General features: G+C 40.3%; 1 protein-coding gene across 1 annotated transcript; it reads left to right on the top strand.

The window, feature by feature from the left end:
- The first annotated feature begins 12,610 nt into the window (after positions 1-12,610).
- Positions 12,611-18,933, top strand: LOC125410345 (melanoma-associated antigen B5-like). The gene is made up of 2 exons (XM_048449830.3): positions 12,611-12,718; positions 17,671-18,933. Exon 2 carries the CDS (start codon positions 17,730-17,732, stop codon positions 18,759-18,761), a length of 1,032 nt encoding a protein of 343 aa, XP_048305787.3. The 5' UTR covers positions 12,611-12,718; positions 17,671-17,729; the 3' UTR covers positions 18,762-18,933.
- Positions 18,934-20,952: the final 2,019 nt, after the last annotated feature.

Genomic DNA, 20,952 nt, shown 5'->3' with positions numbered 1-20,952 from the left:
GTTGTATAACTATATTGAATATTTACTTCCTTATGCTTAACTACCTGAATTTTCTTTTGCCACTTGAGTATTAATTTCTCGAGGAAATAAATGGTTTTCCAGTTCTAACTTCATTTATGGCAATCACAGATATTCAATAAACAGCTATAAAAGAAAATAGATGAAGAACTAAAGAAAGGTAGCAAAAGGTGTACTCTAATGTCATACTTTCTAACAAAGATGTCCCTTGTATTCTTGGCTAATCTTGTTTCATAGCCAGAGAGCCGGACCTCTTTTTCTCATTACTTTATTGTAAACCTGATTTTTATTAAATTAAAATAGTCTAGTAGATAGTGAGAGAGATGTCAGCTAGGACCTTGACCTAAAGTGAGAGAGATAGTGTTTGGATACAGGCTATGTGAAAAATAATCACTTAATTTTCCAACCTAAAGAGTATCATACTCAAATAAATAAAGTATACCAATCCTCAGTTAAAGGATTCAATGTTGGAAATTCACATTTCTGAAATATTGGTGATCTGAAGTCAAATATTTTTCAACATTTTCTGTGTTATTTAACATCTCCTGCTTTTGGATGAAGATGAGTTCTTGCTGACTCTATTTCAGATAGAAATCTACAAACTCTAAACTTTATCATTATTCAACTAGGTAGAACAATTTGGAATATCATGGTAATTGATTTCAAAATATTTTTTAGTCTTTTGAAATTACTAAGCTCACTCAAGAGGATTAGGACATTTATCAACTTTATAAAGACTCTACTTGTTCATAAAGTATCTCAGATGCCTTCTGGAATAAAGAACAGAACAAGGTGATATTTCTGTTGTTTCTCACAACCTGAACAGTGGTTTTGTTTTTTAAAAAAAAAAAATCAGGAATTTAATGGGTGGTGATGGTACATGTCTTTAATCTCATCACTCGGGAGGCAGAAGCAGGCAGATTTCTATGAAGTTGAGGCCAGCCTGTTCTACAAGAGCTAGTTCCAGGACAGGCTCCAAAGCTACAGAGAAACACTGTCACAAAAAAACAAAATTAAATAAAAGACATGAAGAACTCATGTAAGATGTTTTTCTTCCTGATTTATAAACAGACAAACAGTTTCCTTACCAAATTTAATTTAGGATCAATATCTATGCCCAACTATTGAGTCTTCTTGATGGATTGATTTCATAACACTCTTCACTGCTTGATATGACTACTGGTATTTTGAATACGTTGTATTCATTTCATTTGCTGATTTATTTATTGGTTATATCATCTACTAGAGTTATAGTTTCAAGAAGAGAAAATTTTCTTGTTTACTGTTATGCTATCAATACCATAAAAAGTTGTTTGTGCCAAAACAATCTTATATAATAAAGGAACTTCTGGAGGCATTACCATCCTTGACTTCAAACTCTATTCCAGAGCTAGAGTACTGAAAACATCTTGGTATTGGCATAAGAACAGAGAAGTCGACCTATGGAATTGAATAGAAGGCCCAGATATTAACCCACAAACCTATGAACACCTGATTTTCGACAAGGGAGCTAAGGTGTACAATGGAAGAAGGATAGCATCTTTAACAAATGGTGCTGGCATAACTGGATGTTAACCTGTAGAAGAATGAAAGTAGATCCATATCTATCACCATGCACAAAACTCAAGTCCAAATGGATCAAAGACATCAATGTTAATCTGACCATATTGAACCTGAAAGAGAAAGTGGGAAGTACTCCGCAAGACATAGGCACAGGAGACCACTTCCTAGGTAGAACCTCAGTAGCACAGACATTAAGAGAATCAATGAATAAATGGGACCTCCTGAAACTGAGAAGCTTCTGTAAAGCAAAGGACATTGTCACTAAGACAAAAAGGCTACCTTCTGACTGACAGAAGATCTTCACCAACCCCTCATCAGACAAAGATCTGATCTCCAAAATATACAAACAACTCAAGAAACGAGACACTAAAACTCTAATTAACCCAATTAAAATATGGGGTACTGAACTGAACAGAGAATTCTCAACAGAAGAACTTCTAATGGCCAAAAGACACTTAAGGTCATGCTCAACCTCCTTAGCGATCAGGGAAATGCAAATCAAAACCACTTTGAAATACCATCTTACACCTGTCAGAATAGCTAAACTCAAACACACCAATGATAGCCTATGCTGGAGAGGATGTGGAGTGAGGGGAACACTCATCCATTGTTGGTGGGAATGCAAGCTTGTGCAGCCACTGTGGAAATCAGTGTGGCAGTTTCTCAGGAAACTGGGCGTCAACCTCCCTCAGGACCCAGCAATTCCACTCTTGGGAATATACTCAAGAGATGACCTATCATACTGCAAAAGCATTTGTTCAACTATGTTCATAGCTGCACTATTTGTAATAGCCAGAACCTGGAAACAACCTAGGTGCCCCTCAATAGAAAAATGGTTAAAGAATGTGTGGAACATATACACATTAGAGTTTTACTCAGCGGTAAAAAAAAAAACAATGACATCTTGAATTTTGCATGCAAATGGATGGAAATAGAAAACGCTTTACTGAGTGAGGTAACCCAGACCCAAAAAGAGGAATATTTTATGTACTCACTCATAAGTGGATTCTAGCCATAATTAAAGGTCTTTGAGCCTATAATTCGTGATCCTAGAGAAGCTAAATAAGAAAGTGAACCTGAAGAAAATCATATAGTTATCCTCCTGGATATTGGAAGTAGACAAGATTGCCAGGCAAACTTGAGTGCATAGGGGGTGGGGGGTGGAAGTAAGGGGAGATGGTTAGAGAGAAGGGAGAGGGGGAGGATTGGGGATGACTTGGGGGAATGGGATGGGGGGAGGGAGGAAGGATGGATATGGGAGCAGGGAGGTATACATCTCAACTTAGTGAGCCATTTTAGGGTTTGCAAGAGACTTGATTCTGGAGGCGTTCCCAGGCCCAAGGAGAGGTCCCCAGTTTTTTCCTGAACTGGCCTTGGTCCATAACCATACTGATGAATATTTTGCATATCACCCTAGAACCTTCATCTGGCGATGGATGGAGATAGAGACAGAGACACACGTTGGAACACTGGACTTAACTCCCTAGGTCCAAATGAGAAGCAGAAGGAGGGAGAACGTGAGCAAGGAAGGGAGGATCAAATGGAAACTTTATCCGATGATGGATGGAGATAGAGATGAAGACCCACATTGGAGTACTGGACTGAGCCCCCAGGATCCAGATGAGGAGCAGAAGGAGGGAGAACATGAAAAAGGAAGTCAGGACCGCGAGGGGTGCGTTCACCCACTGATACAAGGGGACTGACCTAATGAGAGCTCACCAAGGCCAGCAGGACTGGGACTGAATGAGCATGTAATCAAACCGGATTTTCTGAATGTGGCTGACATGGGGGCTGACTGAGAAACCATTGACAATGGCACTGGGTCTTGTTTCGTCTGCATGTATGGGCTTTTTGGGATCCTAGTCTGTTTGGATGCTCACCTTCCTAGACCTGGAGAGAGGGGGGAGGAACTTGAACTTCCCACAGGGCAGGAAACCCTGACTGCTCTTAGGACTGGAGAGGGAGGTGGAGAGGGAGTCGGGGGAATTGTAGGGTATTAGGAGGAGGGGAGGAAGTGGAAATTTTTATAAATAAATAAATAGGTAAATTTAAAATAAATGAATAAATAAAAAGTTGTTTGTGTCAGAATGAAAAATTAGTGAACATTTTTATGTGTGACACTATCATCTGTTTATGTAGGCTTAGGTATGTGTAGACTCTATTCTGTTCTTCCATGCAATCATTTATCTGATGCTAAATAAAATGATCTCTCCATAGAAAAAGTCAGCAAACATTATTTGAGATGCACTTATGAATACGAACTGAAGACTGAGATCAAGCTGCCATTAAAGACATCTCCTTTATTCTGAAAATCTCACAATTTGCATTCTCCTTTCAACTCCAAACTTTAGTATATTAAATGATTTGTCGTATCTCACATTTTATCCGTTATTTGGATATTCTGTATCCAAATGTATATACTGAGAAGGGATGGGGATATTTATTTTCAATAAAACTCACCATTTACATGTATTAACAGTAGTCCATGTGATGCTGGCTTTAGAGTCATGAAGGATACAAGAGTAAAGGAGTCGTGTAATGTTCGTCCTAGGCCTTAGAGAGCCATTGACCCTGGATGTGTGGCAAAGGAGTCCCTGTGTGAAGGCCCCAAGAGCGTAAGAGAACCCAAAATGTGATTGCATGAATCTGTGGAAATGAAGCCTGGCTTGCATTGGAGACTCTAAGATGTTGGGGATGTGAGAGATACGGCATATCTGACATGGAAAAAGGCACACAGGGAGTAAAGCCATCTCAAGGCAATGATGTATCTTGTGGTCAGCAAAGCTATAGGTAAAAGTCATTTAAGCCCCTTTACACTGACTGGATTTAATGTTTTCCTGTTGAAACTATGTCTCATGTATGTCTGGTATGTCCCCATTATGCCTTTATTCCTCAATTATGGAATGGTAATTAAATTCAAGAAGTATGTAACATGTGTTTTGATTTTACAGGGGAATCCCATTATGAGATTGTTTGAAAGCTGAGAAGAGATTTGAAACTGGATTGTTAAACAGTGTTGGAACTGAAATTGTGTAGGAATTTTTAAAGCTGGACAAACATATTTTACACTGCAATGTGGCCAAGAGCCTTTAGAGGTCAGGGAGTGAAAACTGGTAGTGTTGGGAGAGATATTTGGTTAGGTTTCAGAGATGTGGTATTTTTGAAGGAAGGATGTCACTGGGATTGGGTTTTGCGAGTTCAAGACTTACACCATTCTTCGTCTGTGCTCTGCCTTCTGCTTTCAGCTTAAGCTGTGAGTTCTCAGCTTTCTGTTCTAGTTAACATGTCTGCCTATTACCACACCTTTCAACCATGCTGGTAACAAACTCTTATTCCTCTGAAACTGTGAACACAAATTTTTAAGTTGCCTTAGCCATGGAATTTTGCCATAGCAATAGAAAGTAACTAACAGAAAAAAAGTGGTAGAGTGAGCTGGGGTCTTTATCTGGGGCCATAGTTGCAGGATGCCATGTTGTTCCTAGGATGAGTTGTGAGGTTGTGTGTTGGAATGTGAGAAGACTGGGTCTGGGTGTCTTAATCTGGTGTACAGTTCAAAGGACACTATGCACAGCCAGAACTGTATGGTGGATGGAGTAGCTGTCAGGCTGGCAGGTAGGTGAGACTGGGTTTGACTCTCCCTATTAGGGGTTTTCCTTTGGAGTCTCCGTGCCATTCCATAGTGGCATGGTGTGCATGGTGAAAGTGTTCAATTTAGACATATTTTTCAATAGACAAGCTATGCTCAAGAAAATGATAATTATTATTCACGAGATACACTTTTTACTTTGCTTTATAGCAGGCTTTGTTTTTAATAAAATGAGTATGAATAAGAATGAAGAGTGATCTTTTCTCCACTGCTTTACTCCAAACTTAACTATTGTTAAATTATCAGTTTATTAGGTTTAGAAAAATGTAAATACAGATAAAATACAGAGAATCCTATGTATACTGGGAACCTGTTTTCTCTTAACTTATTCAACCCACCTACTTTCATTGTGTGAATGTTATTTTGTATGGTCATGTTTTTTGCCTGAACTTTGTCAATTGCTACAAAAAACAAGAATAAATTATTCCCAGTATTGTGATTACATTAAGCTCTTTGATGGGGGAGATAATACTCAAATAAAAGCAAATTGACAACCAATGAAGTTGATGAGAATAACTCCAATCTAATAAAATTATAATCAATAAAAGATGCACAAATTTTCCTCATTCTGAGGTTATTATCTTTCTCACTTCCATTTAGTGTTAAGGAAAAAAATCTCTGAATGACATTTACAATTTTTGAAACTGAATAATGCTTTTTATCTTTCACAACAAACCAAGCATAATTTAGGAAAGTAAAACCTGAGAAACTACTTTAAAATAGTGAAATTAGTTTGTTCTTTTAAGCAATGAATTTATTTCAAAGTACAATAGACAGTTTTTAATGAGTAATAGTCATGCCACAATGAAACCCTGAGTTTAAACAAAGATGAGCATGCTACCCAAATAGAACTTCATCTAAAAAAAATTATTTGTGAAGGAATTAACATTTTACCTCTTTATTCTAAAGTGATCTTATGTTGTTTTCCCCATCAACTATTATTACATTCATGTTTCTTATTGACAAAAACTGACTAAATATTATCCCAGTGTAATTTTCCTGTAGCATTAATTATAAATGTCTCACTAGAATAATGTGAAAGCAAAATCTCATTGGGAAAGCTGATCACATTGACTGCATACTAATAAATTAAAATCAACAGCTGAGAAACAAAGTCCTCTCTCACAAATGGAAATATCTTTCTTCATCCACTTAACTGACATGTCACAAATTCACAGTACAGGGTTCCATTTCTGAAAGACACTAATATTATTAATATATTAAATGCACTATTACAAACAATACAGGGTAATGTAGCATATTATCTCCATAGCCAAACTTTTAAATTATGGTTCTGTAATCAAGATAACATACTTCTGTGTTTGATATTCAGTACTTAAGTAAGTTTGAAGGAAGGAGAAAAGATGAATATAATGCACACTTAAATAAAACTTGGAAAAAGGGCCAAAATTAGTTTATTATATCAAAATAAATTTTCTGGTTTTGCTTTGCAAGATACTATCTTTGAAGGAACATAGGTAACAAGTTCAGAAGCTGTTTCTGTGTTGTTTCTTATTTTAAAATTTGACAAAATTATCTCAAGAAAAAATGGTTCTAAATATTTAATAATAAACTTGGGATACTTGCCCTGGGCAAGCAAAGATCAACCATGAGCCTGCCCAGTGCTGGGTGATTGGGTACCATTATGATGAGCAAGTATATGGTGGGGAAATGGGAGATATATAGATAGATGCAGAAAGACTCGTTTGCTTATGAGAGAGGCAGTTCTAAAGAGACAATGTGAATGAAGAACCAGCTGATGTGGGTGTCCTACTCTCCACCTGGAGCCATGGTGCTGTTTGGGCCTGGGTTGCTGACAAGGACCATGTGTGGTTTCATGGCCCTGACACAGTCATGGTAGTCTGTAGTGATATCTGTGACTCCTGTTACCTCTGAAGTCCCTGTTGATACCTGGAGACGAGGATACCACCTGTGATCATGTAGATGTCCAAAGGATGTGCACCCACAGGGACCATGCCATTCTAAGAGGCTTGCACTATCACCCAGGTCCATGGTGACAACAGGACTGGACTACTGCAGAGGACATCTGGGTCTGTGGTCCTGCTGCAGTCAGGCTCTGTGTTGATGTCAGTAGCTCTTGTTACCATCAAAGGTCAAGCACATATTTGGGGGCAGGCCTGCCACTTGGGAATATGTTTATGCTCAGATGACATGCTGTCACTGGTCCCATGCCCATATGGGTGACCTACATGCAATGCCAACTAGGGTCATGATGACTTCTGGACCCAGGTTTCTGCCAGGAACCATGTCTGGGACCATGGTCCTACTGCAGCCTGGATCTCTGTTGATATCCATGGACCAGGTTGTCACCAAGGGACACACAGATGTCCAAGATCTGGGAAGCTACCTGTGGCAGAGTTGGTGTCTGAGGGCTGTGCTGCTGTGACTTGAATGGTATGCACTGCCAATCAGGGCCATGGTGTCATACAGGCCAAGTCTGCTGATGGGGCCATGACTGGGGCCATGTCCCAGCTACAGCCAGGGTCTATGCTGATGTCCTAAGCTGCTGCTGCCATCTGGGCTGCCTTCTGTGGTCATATTGGTGTTCAAAGGCCATGAAGCTGCTGGGACCATGCACATCTGAGTGATCTGTACTTGCAGCCAGGGCTATGACATCTGGCACTGGCTGCTGACAAGGACCATGTCTGGGTCTGTGGCCCAATTGCAGTTGGAATCTGTGCTGATATCCATGGCCCATGCTGCCACTGTGCAAATGACCTGGGTCTCAGCCACCACATAAGGCTATGTTAGTGTCTGTCGCTGCTGGGCCATATAGATCTGAGAGGCCAGTGCTGCCACCATAGTGTCATCCTGGACTAGACTACTGTCAAGGGCCTCATCTGGGTTTATGGCCTTGGCACAGTCCCTGTATGTGCTAATATCCCTGGCTCAGGCTAACACCCAAGACAGTGAAGACTGTATCAAAATTCTATTTGGAAAAAAAAATAATGTGAGAAGTGACAAAAATTTAAAAAGAACAATATAGAAAAGGTTATTTAAAGTATGGTGTAAACCATGTATGTTGGACCATGCTATTACCCTATTACATAGGAGGAGGAGACAGGATGATCAGAAGTACAAAGTGAGTCTCAGATAATTAATTTGTTAGTTCATGTTCAGAAGAAAGAAAGAAAAAAAAGAAGGAAGGAAGGAAGAAAAGCAGGAAAGAAGGATAAAGGAAAGAAGAGAAACAAGTCATGTTAAAAGTAAATTTAAAATAAGTATGCTGTAAAACATTTGAACTATTTTGACAAACAATTCTTATTTATATGATTTTAATCAATAAATAATATTTGTACATATTAAATAATTAACTTTCTGTTTATTTATTTACTTATTTGTTTTTCTGAAGCAGGGTCTTATAAAGGCCAGCCTGATATCAAACTTTCCATGTAGCACCTCTTGAACCTTCTGCCTCTTCTTTCAAATGCTAGAATTAGAAATGTGAATGCACTAGGACACCCAGAGCAAGGCTGTAGGCTGGACTGGTCTTGAATCTGCCATCTTCCTGATTCAACCACTTCAGGAGTTTGCATATCAATATGTACTGCCCACTTAGGCCCAAACCCAAACTATATTTCTCATGCGGTTTTGAATTATACACAAAGGACTGTGGAGATTGTCAACTAGTAAAATTCTTCTCTTTTAAATATAAGAACCTAATCTGAGCCATAGAACCCACATTTTTAAAAAAAAAAAAGAAAGAAAAGTGTATGACAGGTAAATTATCTTTCCATTTTATGTTATGTCTCTTCACTTGAACTATGGTGTCCTTTGCTGTACAAAAGTTTTTGCTGTTGTTTCATGTGGTTCTGTTCATCAGTTTCTGGTCTTAATGCCTATGTAATCAGGGTTTTTTGTTTAGAAAGTGTTGTCCAGTGCTGTAAGTTCAAGCATACGCCCTATTTTCTCCTCTATCAAATTCAGGGTATCTGGTCTTATGTTGAGCTCTGTGACACTGTCAACAAGGCCAAAGACTCAAGGCCCTAGAGGAAACCTCACTATTAATATTTTGATAAATGAAAATAGCAATAAAATGACTCCGAAAGACATTGGTATACACATGGACCAAAATTTAATTCAACCCTCATTACAAAGAATCATCTTGTAGTTGACTGCAATTAACACAGAAACCAAAAGATGTTCAACATAGAGAAAATTGGACTGTGAAGTACACAGCCCTAATTGGTATATCTATGTTACACCTCTCTCATCAAGCAAGGCTAAGGGATCGTTCCTGAAGAGGAAAGGGAAAGATTGATCCAAAGATAGTAGATCACTTAAAGGAAACCTGATCTTATAGACACAACAGGGAAAATGTACATATGAACCCACCGAGACTGTGACAGCATGCACAAGACATGCACAAACTCAAGCCATACAAAATCACGGCATAACAGAGAGGAGGTAGGTACCAAGTCCCACCCATAGCCAAGAACCTATTGGCATTCAGTTGCTGCCAGACGAAGAAAAGTCTGTTTTCTTCAATGGAGTAACACCTGGATATTGCCCATATCCCAGGCAGGCTCCAGACCCAGGAACAGTTGTCTAATACAAACTGGACTCCATGGTTTTCATTTAGGAATTTTGTCACCTTGCTTTGTTTTGTTTTTTTTTAAAAAAGGAAATGTGTTTGTTGGGTAGAGAAGTGGGAAAAGGTCTGTGAGGAGTTGGAGGAGAGAATGAACATAATCAAAATATGTTGTATGAAATTCACAAGGAATAAATAAAAAGCACCACTTTTTTTAAAAAAAGACTGGTATTGGGGGAGAACAGACTTATAATCTCAGTTCTAAGGAGGCTGAGGGGGGAAGTTTCCTAGGGCTCACTGGCCAGTCAACCTGGGTTAATATGAGAGCTCCAGGTCAAAGAAAGACTATTTCACAAAAAATGGGTGGAACCTGAAGGATTATCACTGAGGTAGGCTTCAGCATACATACACATGTTGACATCTACTGGCACACACACATGCACACCCCAGTACCATTCTATTAAATACAAAGTAAAAGAAAAACACTGATTAACATTTTGAGTGTTCTCATCTTCACTAAGAAAAACCCAGCCAACAGAGTCATGCATAAGAAAAGAGACATCAGGATATGAGTTTTGGAAAAACATAAATGTTTATTGCAAAATAAAGCATAAAATACAAAACTAGTTGATAAAATAGTAAAATTTTTATATTTTTAAATTTAGTACAAACTTATTTATTTAAAAAAATAACTTATTTATTTTTTCATTTTGCATACTAATCACAGTACCACTCCCTTCCCTCCTCCCATACCTTCCCACCTCCCCCCAACCCCTAACCCCCATCCACTCCTCAGAAGGGGCAAGGCTTCCCATTGGGAGTCAACAAAGTCTGCATATCAAGTTGAAGCAGGACCAAGTCCCTCCCCCGCTGTATCTCTCCATAGGGAATGGGCTCCAAAAAGCCATTTAATGCACTAGGGATAAATTCTGGTCCCATTGCCAGTAGCCTCAGAGACTATCCAAGCCACAGAACATTCAGAAGGCCTAGTTCGGTCCTATTCAGGCTCATCAGGTATCAGTTCCAAGTCAGTGAGCTCCCCAGTAGCTCAGGTCAGCATTCTCTGTACATTTCATCATTATGATCTAGACCTCTTTGCTCCTCCCTCTCTTCAACTGGACACCAGGAGCTTGACCCAGTGCTTAGCTATGGATTTCTGCATCAGTTTCCATCAGTTACTGAGTGAAGGATCTACAATAGCAATTACATTAGTTATCAATCTGACTACAGGGCAGACCAGTTTAGGCACCAGCTCCACTATTGCTAGAAGTCAGCAGGAGTCATCTTTGTAGATTCCTGGGAATTTCCCTGGCACCAGGTTTCTCCCTAACCCCTTAATGGCTCCCTCTATCAAGTTATCTCTTTCCTTGCTTTTCCTCTCTGCCTCTCCCCCAACGCAACCATCCATCCAATTCCATCATGTTTTCCTCCCCTTACCCATCCCAATTTACTCAGATGTTATCTATTTCCCCTTCTCAGGTGCAACCATATACATCTCTAATATTCCTTTTGTTTCTTTTTTTGATTTTTTTTTTTGAGACAGGGATTTTCTATAGCTTTGGAGACTGTCCTGAAAGTAGTTCCTGTAGACCAGGCTGGCCTCAAACTCACAGAGATCTGCCTACCTCTGCCTCCTGAGTGCAAGGATTAAAGGGGTGGGCCAGGGCACCACTACCCAGCTATCTCTCATATTCTTAAGTAGTAAATTATAGAGAGAGGGTAAATTTCTGATGGTGATTTGATTATGCAGGTCCTACAGTGAAGCTGACATTTTAGATTTGTGTGTGTATAACATGTATGTTAATATGTGCATGTATTTGTGCATAATACATGTATTTGCATATTGAGGACAAAGGTCAACATCAGATGTCTTCCTCAACCACTCCACCCTTTTTGATTGAAAACACTCTTTGAGACCCTAGAGCTCACTGATTCAGCTAGAAAGACCCAAGGATCCTGCTATCTCTGCTTCTCCCATGTACTTTGCCACGCACAGCTTTTTACTTGAGTGCTGGAAGTCCAAACTCTGTTCTCATTCTTCATTTAGCTCCAAGGCCTTTTGAATCTGTCTTGACCCCTTTTTCATTACTACTCCTAAATATATCGCTCATGGATCCCACATTCCCACATGTGGAAAGAAAAAAACGCCTGATTCCTGGCCATTGTTGTCTGAGTGGCACACACACCACCTCTCTCTTTCTCTCTCTCTCTCTCTCTCTCTCTCTCTCTCCCTCTCTCTCTAATGTATAATGTATAATTATATTATACATACACATATGTATACATATTCATATAAAATTTTTCAGCAGTAACAAAACTAAGTGTGCATGATGAAGAAATTAAATACATCACCATCATTTTCTTTGAAAGCAACTTCCTAGTCTATGCTCTCTGCCATCTTAGTCTGCTCTTTTACCCAATCACTCTGAAGACACACAACTATTTTTTTTTTCTATTTAAAGGCACACCTAACGAATTTGCAGGAAGGTGGCAATTGCCGTGAAATCTCTTAAGAATTGGGAACCATTATATGGACTAGGATAATTATGGCCTAAGAACACCATATCATTTTCTGCAGACTTTTGTTCAAGTATGTTTATGGCTAAAGAAGCTCCATCAGGCGGCCTTCTTTGAGAAGTCTCACAGAGATGAAGAATCTTAAAGTAACTTGGAACTGCTGAGGGCATAGCTGCAAATCCTGCAATGTAACCAATGAAGTCTTCTGCTAGGCTTGGGGAGTAACACCTCCCATGCTCTAGGGGGCGCCAGAGATGTGGCTGCTGGTGGACTCTCGTTGGTCTTAGCGTTCATGCTCTCATTTCCTGCTTTACGCTTCGGATGCTTGTGGGGGTGAGCTTGACGTCGTAAAGCTCTCCATCCAAGGCTGGCTGTTGCCCTAGCCGAAGTAAGGAACAAGGCCAAGAATCTTGCAGAGTGAAGTGAGTAGGTGAATGACAATGAGTTCGGTAGTTACTATAGAACGGAAAGCCCTCTTAAGGCACCCAGTTCTCAGTCTATTGTCCCCAGGAAAGCTCTTCTCTCTAACCCTGGGGTCCATGAAATGGTGAATGGTACCCTCAACCCCACTCACAAGAGAGGGAACCTTCCATCAGGTGGTGGCGGCACGCGCCTTTAATCCCGGCCCTTGGGCGGTAGAGGCAAGCGAATCCCTGTGATTTCCAGGCCAGCCTGGTCTACAGAGCTAGTTCCAGGTCAGGCTCTAAAATTACAGTGAAACCTTTTCGCGAAAAACCAAAAAAAAAAAAAAAAGAAAGAAAGAAAGAAAAATAGAGGTCCTCCTTCCAGATGGGTGCAACACTATTTCTTGTATAGAATAATCACTGGAGAGATGATACCTCTCTGTCCTCCTAATCATCTCACTTACCCCCTGACTCCTCCTCCCTCCAGTTCCTACCCTTATTCCATTCTTTGCTTCCCTCATGCCCTTTCTCTCTTCCTTGCCATTCAATTCTTCACATTCTGCTTTAGTCTTCCTTTGTCACTCCCCAACCTTTCCCTCAAACAAATCTAGCCTGTTGTTGGATCCACCATGTTCTCCCCATTCCTGTCTATTTCCCCTTCTTCGGTTTCTCCTGCCTCATCCTTTCCTACCACCCTTCATCTTCCTTGTGTTTTTCTCTCACTTTGCACCCCTGCAAATATTCTCCAACTTCCTTTATATTCTTTTTTCCTCATTCCCTACTATCCTCCCTTCTTCTCTCCCCTCCTCCCCTCCTTCCTCCATTTCCTTCTCACTCCATTTTGTTGTTCTTCCCTTCTCTATTTCCTCCTCCCTCCCCTCCCCATTATACCTCCTCCCTTTCCCTCTTTCTCCTCCTCCTAACATTTCCATTCCCCTTTCTCTCTTCTTTCATAATTCCAACTTCCACTACCTCTTATCCTTCCCTATTTTCCCTCCTTTCCTTCCAGTCTTTCCTTCCTCCTTTTCCCCATTCCCCCTTCCTCTTCTTCCCCTTTCTTTCCTTTTTTCCTCCTTGCCTCTCTTATCCTCCCTCCCTTCCCTCCTTCCCATATCCTCATTTTTCTCATTCCTCCTCCCCTTACCTGTTCTTTCTCCCTTCCCCTATACCCTTTCTCTCTTCCCCTTCTTCCCTCTTATCCCTACTCCTATCTCCTCCTTTTCCATATTCATCCTCCCCTTTTCTTTTCTCTCTCCCATCCCCTTTACCCTTTCTCTCTTCCCACCTCCCTCCCTTCTCTCCTCCCATCTCCTCTCTTTCCCTGTTCTCCCTCCCATCCCTCTTCGTTCTGTTCTCTCTTTTTTCCACCCTTCCACCCCAATTTCCTCTGTCAGTGTTTTTCATCAGAACACTTGTCAGCACTGTCCTGCAAGCCCGCAGCCAAATAACCATACCAGCTTATTATTAATTAGCTTAGACCTGTTTTTAACTAGCTCCTGTAAACTAAATTAACACATTTCTATTTATTTACTTGCTGCCATGCGTGTCTCATAGATTGTTACCATATTGTGTACATGTCCTGCTTCCTCTGCATCTGGCTGCCAACTCTTTGTGACTCCACTCTTCTTCCTTGCATTCTATCTGCCTCCCAAATCTAGCCAAGCTATTGGCCATTTACCCTTTTTATTAAAGCAATCACAATGACATATTCACACAGTATAAAGGAATATTCCACACATTCCCCCTCTTTCCTATCACCCTTCCACATTCTCCTCCTCTCCTCTGTTTTCCTTTTTTCTTCTTATTCTCTATCTTTTCCTCTTTTTCTCTGTTCTTTCTTTGCTCCTCTCACTTCTCTTCTCAATCTTTCCTCTTTCCTCTTTCCCCCTCCACTTCCCCTTCTTTTCTCTCACTTCCCTTCCTCTTCCATCACTTTTCTCTCATTGCTTTCTCCCTTTCCTGTTCCCACCTCCTTTCTTTCCCTATTGATCTCTCTTCTTCCTTGAGCTCCCTCCCATATTTTTATTTTTTCACATCCTGCCCTTCCTTCTGCCCACCTCCTCCATCTCCCTCTTCTTCCCTTCACCTGCCTTCCCTATACTGTTCCATCTTTTCTCTCCCCACCTAGTATTTCATCCCCACTACCACATTCCTCACTCTACCTAGCACCCTCCCTATCTTTCTCTGCTCCTGTCCCTTTCCCTCTGATCACCTTGAACTCATTCTCCTGCCCTGTCTCTCCCACTGCTTCTTCTTCCCTCACCAAGTCCATCGCTTATTTCCCCTCCCTTCTTGTACTGAATCTTCCTCAGCCTTAACTCCCTTTCCTCTTCAATTCTCTGCTCTTCCTCACTCCCCTCCTCCATTTTTCTTTCCCCTTCCCTCTACTCATGACCTTGTCATCCTGACCTGTCTTTCCAGCTCTTTATGCCCCATTCTGTCTCCAGTTTCATCTCCTTTCTTGCTTCTACTTCTTCCCTTTTCAGCTTGCTATTATTTTCTCCCACCTTCCCTTCCTGTTTCCTCATCTGGTCGCCTCCCTTCCTCTCTCCCATTAACTTCTTAGCTCCACTTCCTTCCCCCTGGTTTAGATATCCTGTCTCAAGTCTCATCTCTTTTCTGAGTTTCCTTCTTTCCCATGCCTCTTGTCTTCCTCCCCTCTTTCACTTCTCTTATACTTCATCTGTCTACTTCTTTCTGTCCCTTTCCCATCCCTCCTTTCACTTCTCTCATCTTTCACTTCATATCCTCCTCTGTTTATTTTCTCACTTCTCCTTTCCAGTTACCTACTACACCTTCCCTCACTCCCTCTCTCTTCCTCTATGATAACCTTCCCGTCACTATATACTATCCTCCTAAATGCCCTCTCCCCTGTGTTTTCCCTCAGCTGTCCCCCATCCGGTTCCATTCATGCTCCCTCTGCCCTAGCCATTACTACAAAACAGCCCCTGTTATTAGTCTTGGAATATCTCAGAGGAGATATCACCCAAAGATGGGCCCTCGTCCTCACTATGCATATGTTAGGAGACTATAGTACCCTGCACCAGAGTTGCTACTCTAAAAAATCTCAGAGTTAATGACAAGTCACATACTTGTTCTCAGTTTGAGATCATCTCAGAGCCAACAATCACAAAAGCTATGTCCTTGTCTTCAGGTTTGTCTCACTTCAGAAGAAGCAGTCTCATAGTAGGTATACCTACAACTTGGCACATCTGCAAAGCCTATACCCTGCGCAAAACTCATTCTTATTCTCAGCCTAGGGAAACCTCAGAAGAGATCACTTTCCACATGCATGTGTATACACACACACAAACACAAACACACACACACACACAAACACACACACACACACACACACACACACACACACACTACATCAGCACCCTTAATCTTCTTTGTTACCCATCATAGAAGAGAGCCCTACTGCTATACAAGGTGTACCTTTGTGCTCAGCCTTCTTAAGACCTAAGCACAGTGGAATAGCTGGTTCTATATTCTCAGAAAGGTGAAGGCAAAAAGAAATGTGGAGCTCTATTCAGTAGATCAAAGAGAGCTTAAAATAACAACAGGAAATGGAAAGAAATATAAAAATAGATAACAAGCAAGACCCTCTTTTGGTTCTCAGAAGCCCAATCATGGCACTGGCAAGTACATGAGTCCTCTGCTCCTTTTTGATGATAGTAGGAATCAAAGTTCCTAGGAGTAAGGGGACAGGAGACTTAGTTCAGCAAAAAGGGTATCATGTTTTGCACATAATTAAAAGAGGAATGCTGCATGAGTTGTAAGGGAATCATCTATCCAAGAAGACTCAGGTGGCTCACTCTCTACTCTTATCATCAACTGTGAGAGGCACTGCTACCGGTCAAATTTTGACAATAACAGTCTCAGGGCTTCAGTGTGAGAAACATCCCAGAAATCCATGTAAAGACTGTATGGAAGATCCCAGAGAATCAACTCTCCACAACTGGTTGCTTGCTTTGTCTATACAGTAGTAATGTGACAAGTGAAAAATTGCCTCTCACACATGGAATGATGATTGTGATAATGTGAAAGAAGTTTCTGAATGTTGTTATAAAGTTCACTATATGAGAATTTATAGCTATTTCTGGGAGCTAAAGAACTTTGTATATATGGCAGACCACAAAAGTCATCCATTATTGATAAACGATGGGCAAATTAAGTGGCAAACAACCCCTCCTAGGAAGTCTCAAGTGGTACTAGCCAGAAGAAAGTATTTCTAGGAAAATAAAAGGTTCATATGTCAAGGGAAAGGGCAAAAGAACCATCAGTGGGTTCAATATTTGAAGGTCCAGGATGGAGCTTTTCAGGATAAGGCTGTTTGTTCAATTCTATAAAGTTATAAGGTGTTTTTGTTTTGTTTTAACTTTGTTTAATAATATGGCATGCTAAGAAGCACTCTACCCTTTGAGGCCTATCCTTTGCCCTCTTTTTAGATTTTTATTTTGAGATAGAGTATCACTAAGTTGTCCAGGCTGCCCTTGACTAAATCTGTAGCCAAGACAGATTTTGAAGTTGTGATCCTCCTTCTTCAAATGAATCACCAATTTCAGCTCTTTGTATAAAACATAAAAGAGTGTAGACCTTTCATTGTGAGAGTGCAAGTACTAGTGACCAGAAAGAAGGTATCAAACACTTTGGGAATAATGAGTGAATATCCTGAATGAGAGACAAATCCTTACCTAAGCAACCCATGACAGAAAGGGTTCCACATACATTATTCTTGGTTTTAAAATTCCTCATAGGAATGATAGTCAGATAAGCTTTGTCCTTGCCTAAGCAACAGTCTAAGATGCACTTTATCTTATACCACTGAATCTGATCCAATTAAAACAGAAACCATCTATGTTCCTAGAACAGTATTTTCATAGAAACCTTTAGAGGGAGAATTAAACAAAAGGAGGCCACCTCCTGATAAAGTTGTTCATACCACCTCCTTCTGTCTCCACTAGGTACCTGAATCTCCAGAATCCTGCTCTTATTCTTGCTTTTCTCCCCATAATCAGTCATCATGCCTCGAGGTCAGAAGAGTAAACTACATTCCCGTGGGAGACGGCGCAGAGCTCAAAATGGTGCTCAGGCTTCTGAAGGTACACAGGAAACAGTAGAAGCAGCAGAACAGTCCTCTCCTGAATCATGTCGTGCCTCTAAGATGCCAGAGAAAGAAAGCATTTTCAGCATACCTATGGATGTCCTATCTTTCAACATATCAGATGAAAGTTCCATTGGTAATGTAGATGATGATGAAAACCTTTTTGGGGATTACCCCTCCACTAATCGCCAGCAAGATTTTTTAGCCAGAAAAGTCTTTGCACTGTGTCAGCTTCTCCTTGACAACTACAAAATTAAGCAGCTTACTACAATGGAAGATATGATGAAGGTTATTGATAAGAAGGAAATCAATGATTTCCCTGAGATCCTCAGGAAAACTGCTGAGAGGCTTGCAGATATCTATGCAGTTGAACTGAGGGAAGTTGAATCAAGCAGGCAAGTATATGATCTTATCAGCAAGCTGAAACTTCCTAATAATGGGAGGGTTCGTGCTGGCAAGGGCTTGCCCAAGACCGGTTTTCTAATGACTATCCTGGGCATGATCTTAATGAATGACAACTCTGTGCGTGAAGAAGATATCTGGAGAATGCTGAGATCTATGGGTGTGTATCCTGGGAAGAAGCACCAAATCTATGGAGAGCCCCGGAAGCTCATCACTCAAGATTTGGTGAAGCTGAAGTACCTGGAATACCAGCAGGTGGCCAACAGTGATCCTCCATGCTATGAGTTCCTGTGGGGTCCCAAAGCACATGCTGAAACCAGTGAGATGACTGTTCTAATGTTTGTGGCCAAACTCAATAAAATCTCCTATAGTTACTTCAAGGATCATTATGAAGAGGCTTTAAGAGAGGAGCAAAGGAAGAATCAAAGTAGCTATGTAGTCAGCCCTAACACTCATGCCAAAGCTAGTCCACTTTCCATGGAGTTATGTCCATTGTTTACTCCCCTGCCCAAGTTTGGGGATATTTTATTCCACAGAAAAAAAATATAGCAGCACAAAAAGGATTTTCTTGAAAACATGAAAGAAGCCCACAGTAAACATGGCAGTTCAGGGAAGGAGTAGAGAGAACTTAAAACATGAGTAAGACTTGTTTTCTGTCATTGTTTTTGTTCTGGTTGCTGAAGTCAAATGTTTAAAACGTTTCTCGTTGGTAGTTGTAAAAAAGTAGAAGAAATTAAATCTTTACTAATTAGACTTCATTTATTGACTGTCATTCACTGAATTTGTGTTGTTTATTGTTTATTTTTGTGACATGTTCTCATGTGACTGATCTTGAACTTGCCATGTACCTGTGACTGGACTCTGATTTAGTCCTGCCTCCCCATCCCATGTATTGGGATTATAGGCATGCACTGCTACACCTGCCTCACTAACCACTCCATGAACTTGTGTTCTTTGTTAGCATATGTAGCAGTATTAGGATGGTAAGATGAAAAACCTAGATTCTCATAGAATTTTTTCCTTTTAGTGAAAATAGATTCTTTTCTCATACAACATATCCTGATTACAGTTCCCCTCCCTCCTCCATACCTCTCTTCCCATTCAGAACCACTCTTTTCTTTCTCTCATTAGAAAACGATAAGGCTCTGTTGTTATCCTTGGGAGGCCTTTTATTTTTCTTTGAAGGGAAAGAATAATGGCTCTGGGCTTTAGGGAAAGTTATGAATGAGGAAAGAACTAGGAGATATGGAGGGAGGGGAAATGCATTTGGGTCAGAATGTAATGTATGAGAGAAGAATAAAACAAATAAAAATACAAGAAAATTACCAGGCTTCTATAGGATTATAATATGATAAAAAACAAAAACTAACACATTAGAATTGGATAAAAACAAACCAGCAAAACAAAAAGATTCCCAAGACATGGCACAAAAAACAGAGATTCACTTGCTTGCACACTCAGTAATTTCATAAAAAGACTAAACTGCAAGTCATAATATATGCACAAAGCATGTGGAGGATTCAGAGAAGAAAAAATATATAAATAAAATAAAAAATTAAGAATATATTTAAGGAATAGCCCTGACATGACATTATGAGAAAAGGAAGTTCCGAAGTTGCCACTGAGTTCATTTTCTGTTGGCGAGCTACTACCGGGCATGTAGCCTTCACATAAGAATGTTTTGTTTTTTCCAGTGATTCTCTGTTGGAGAAAACTATTTTTTTTAATTTTCAAGTGCATATCAATTTCCCCTCATAGAATTTTGAATGTCTGAACTTGTTACATCAGTAATATGATGTAGATCCTTAAGCCTTAAGGTAATGTGAAAAAGGGGTGATGATAAAGGTGTTTCTAATGAGTGTGATCAAGTAGAAATTCTGAGAACAAAGTAGTTTGGATGTTTGGGAAAGAACAGGTCACCAATGGAAGGTCAATTCCATATATCCTGGGTCGTGGGATAATTGTGTTTGTAGAAATGGTGTGTAACCATCAGGTGTTCATATACTGTGCCTCAGAGTTCACAGAAAAATCCCCTAAAGTCTGTGCTGGCTGCCCTAGCAAAGTGGGGGCAGGAATGGGTTTGGTGGGGACATTGTCATAGCAAAAGTTTAATTTGTACAGTCTGAAGGCTGGGAGTACAAGGTGAACAATGCAACAATTCCAGTGTCCAGTTCTTGAGGAAGCTATCCTCCTGTGCTGACAGACTGTTACATTCAAGTTTTTCCTCAGTAGGAGACAGGAATCAAGAGGGGAGAAGGTCAGAGATGAAGGAAATAAAACATTTTATAGTATTCTTCAAGTTCAACATTCTGAAAATAAACAGCAAGGTTGGTTAATGAAATCAAAATGCAAGAAAATGTGCAGAAATGTATTTGCAGCATAAATAAGAGATAGTATCTACATACTTAGTAGTTTCAATCAAGAAACAGTTCACACAGACATGAGAATTGTACAATAAAAATTGTAAAACAGTAAATGGAAAAAAAGGAAAGAGACCTAATACTAGCAATTGTCCCCTCTAGAAATTAGGAAAATATGAACCGCTTTGTTTTCTCTGCAGAGGCATTTTTAGTTTGAAGGCATAGTTGTTTGCTCATACTTTTGTTTTTCATGTCACATCCAAATGAACATTGCTAAGTGTTAAGTCTGGAGCGTAGCCTCCAGCCCCTGGCATCCATCCCAGCACCCCTGGCTTGGTAGTTGCATTGCTCTGGACTCCAAATTCCAGCATGCCAGGTCC

Source organism: Myodes glareolus, chromosome X (genome assembly GCF_982192425.1).
Source record: "Myodes glareolus chromosome X, mMyoGla1.1, whole genome shotgun sequence".
Lineage (NCBI taxonomy): Eukaryota > Metazoa > Chordata > Mammalia > Rodentia > Cricetidae > Myodes > Myodes glareolus.
Note: the sequence above shows the minus strand (reverse complement) of the source record. Positions and strands in the feature narration are given on the sequence as shown.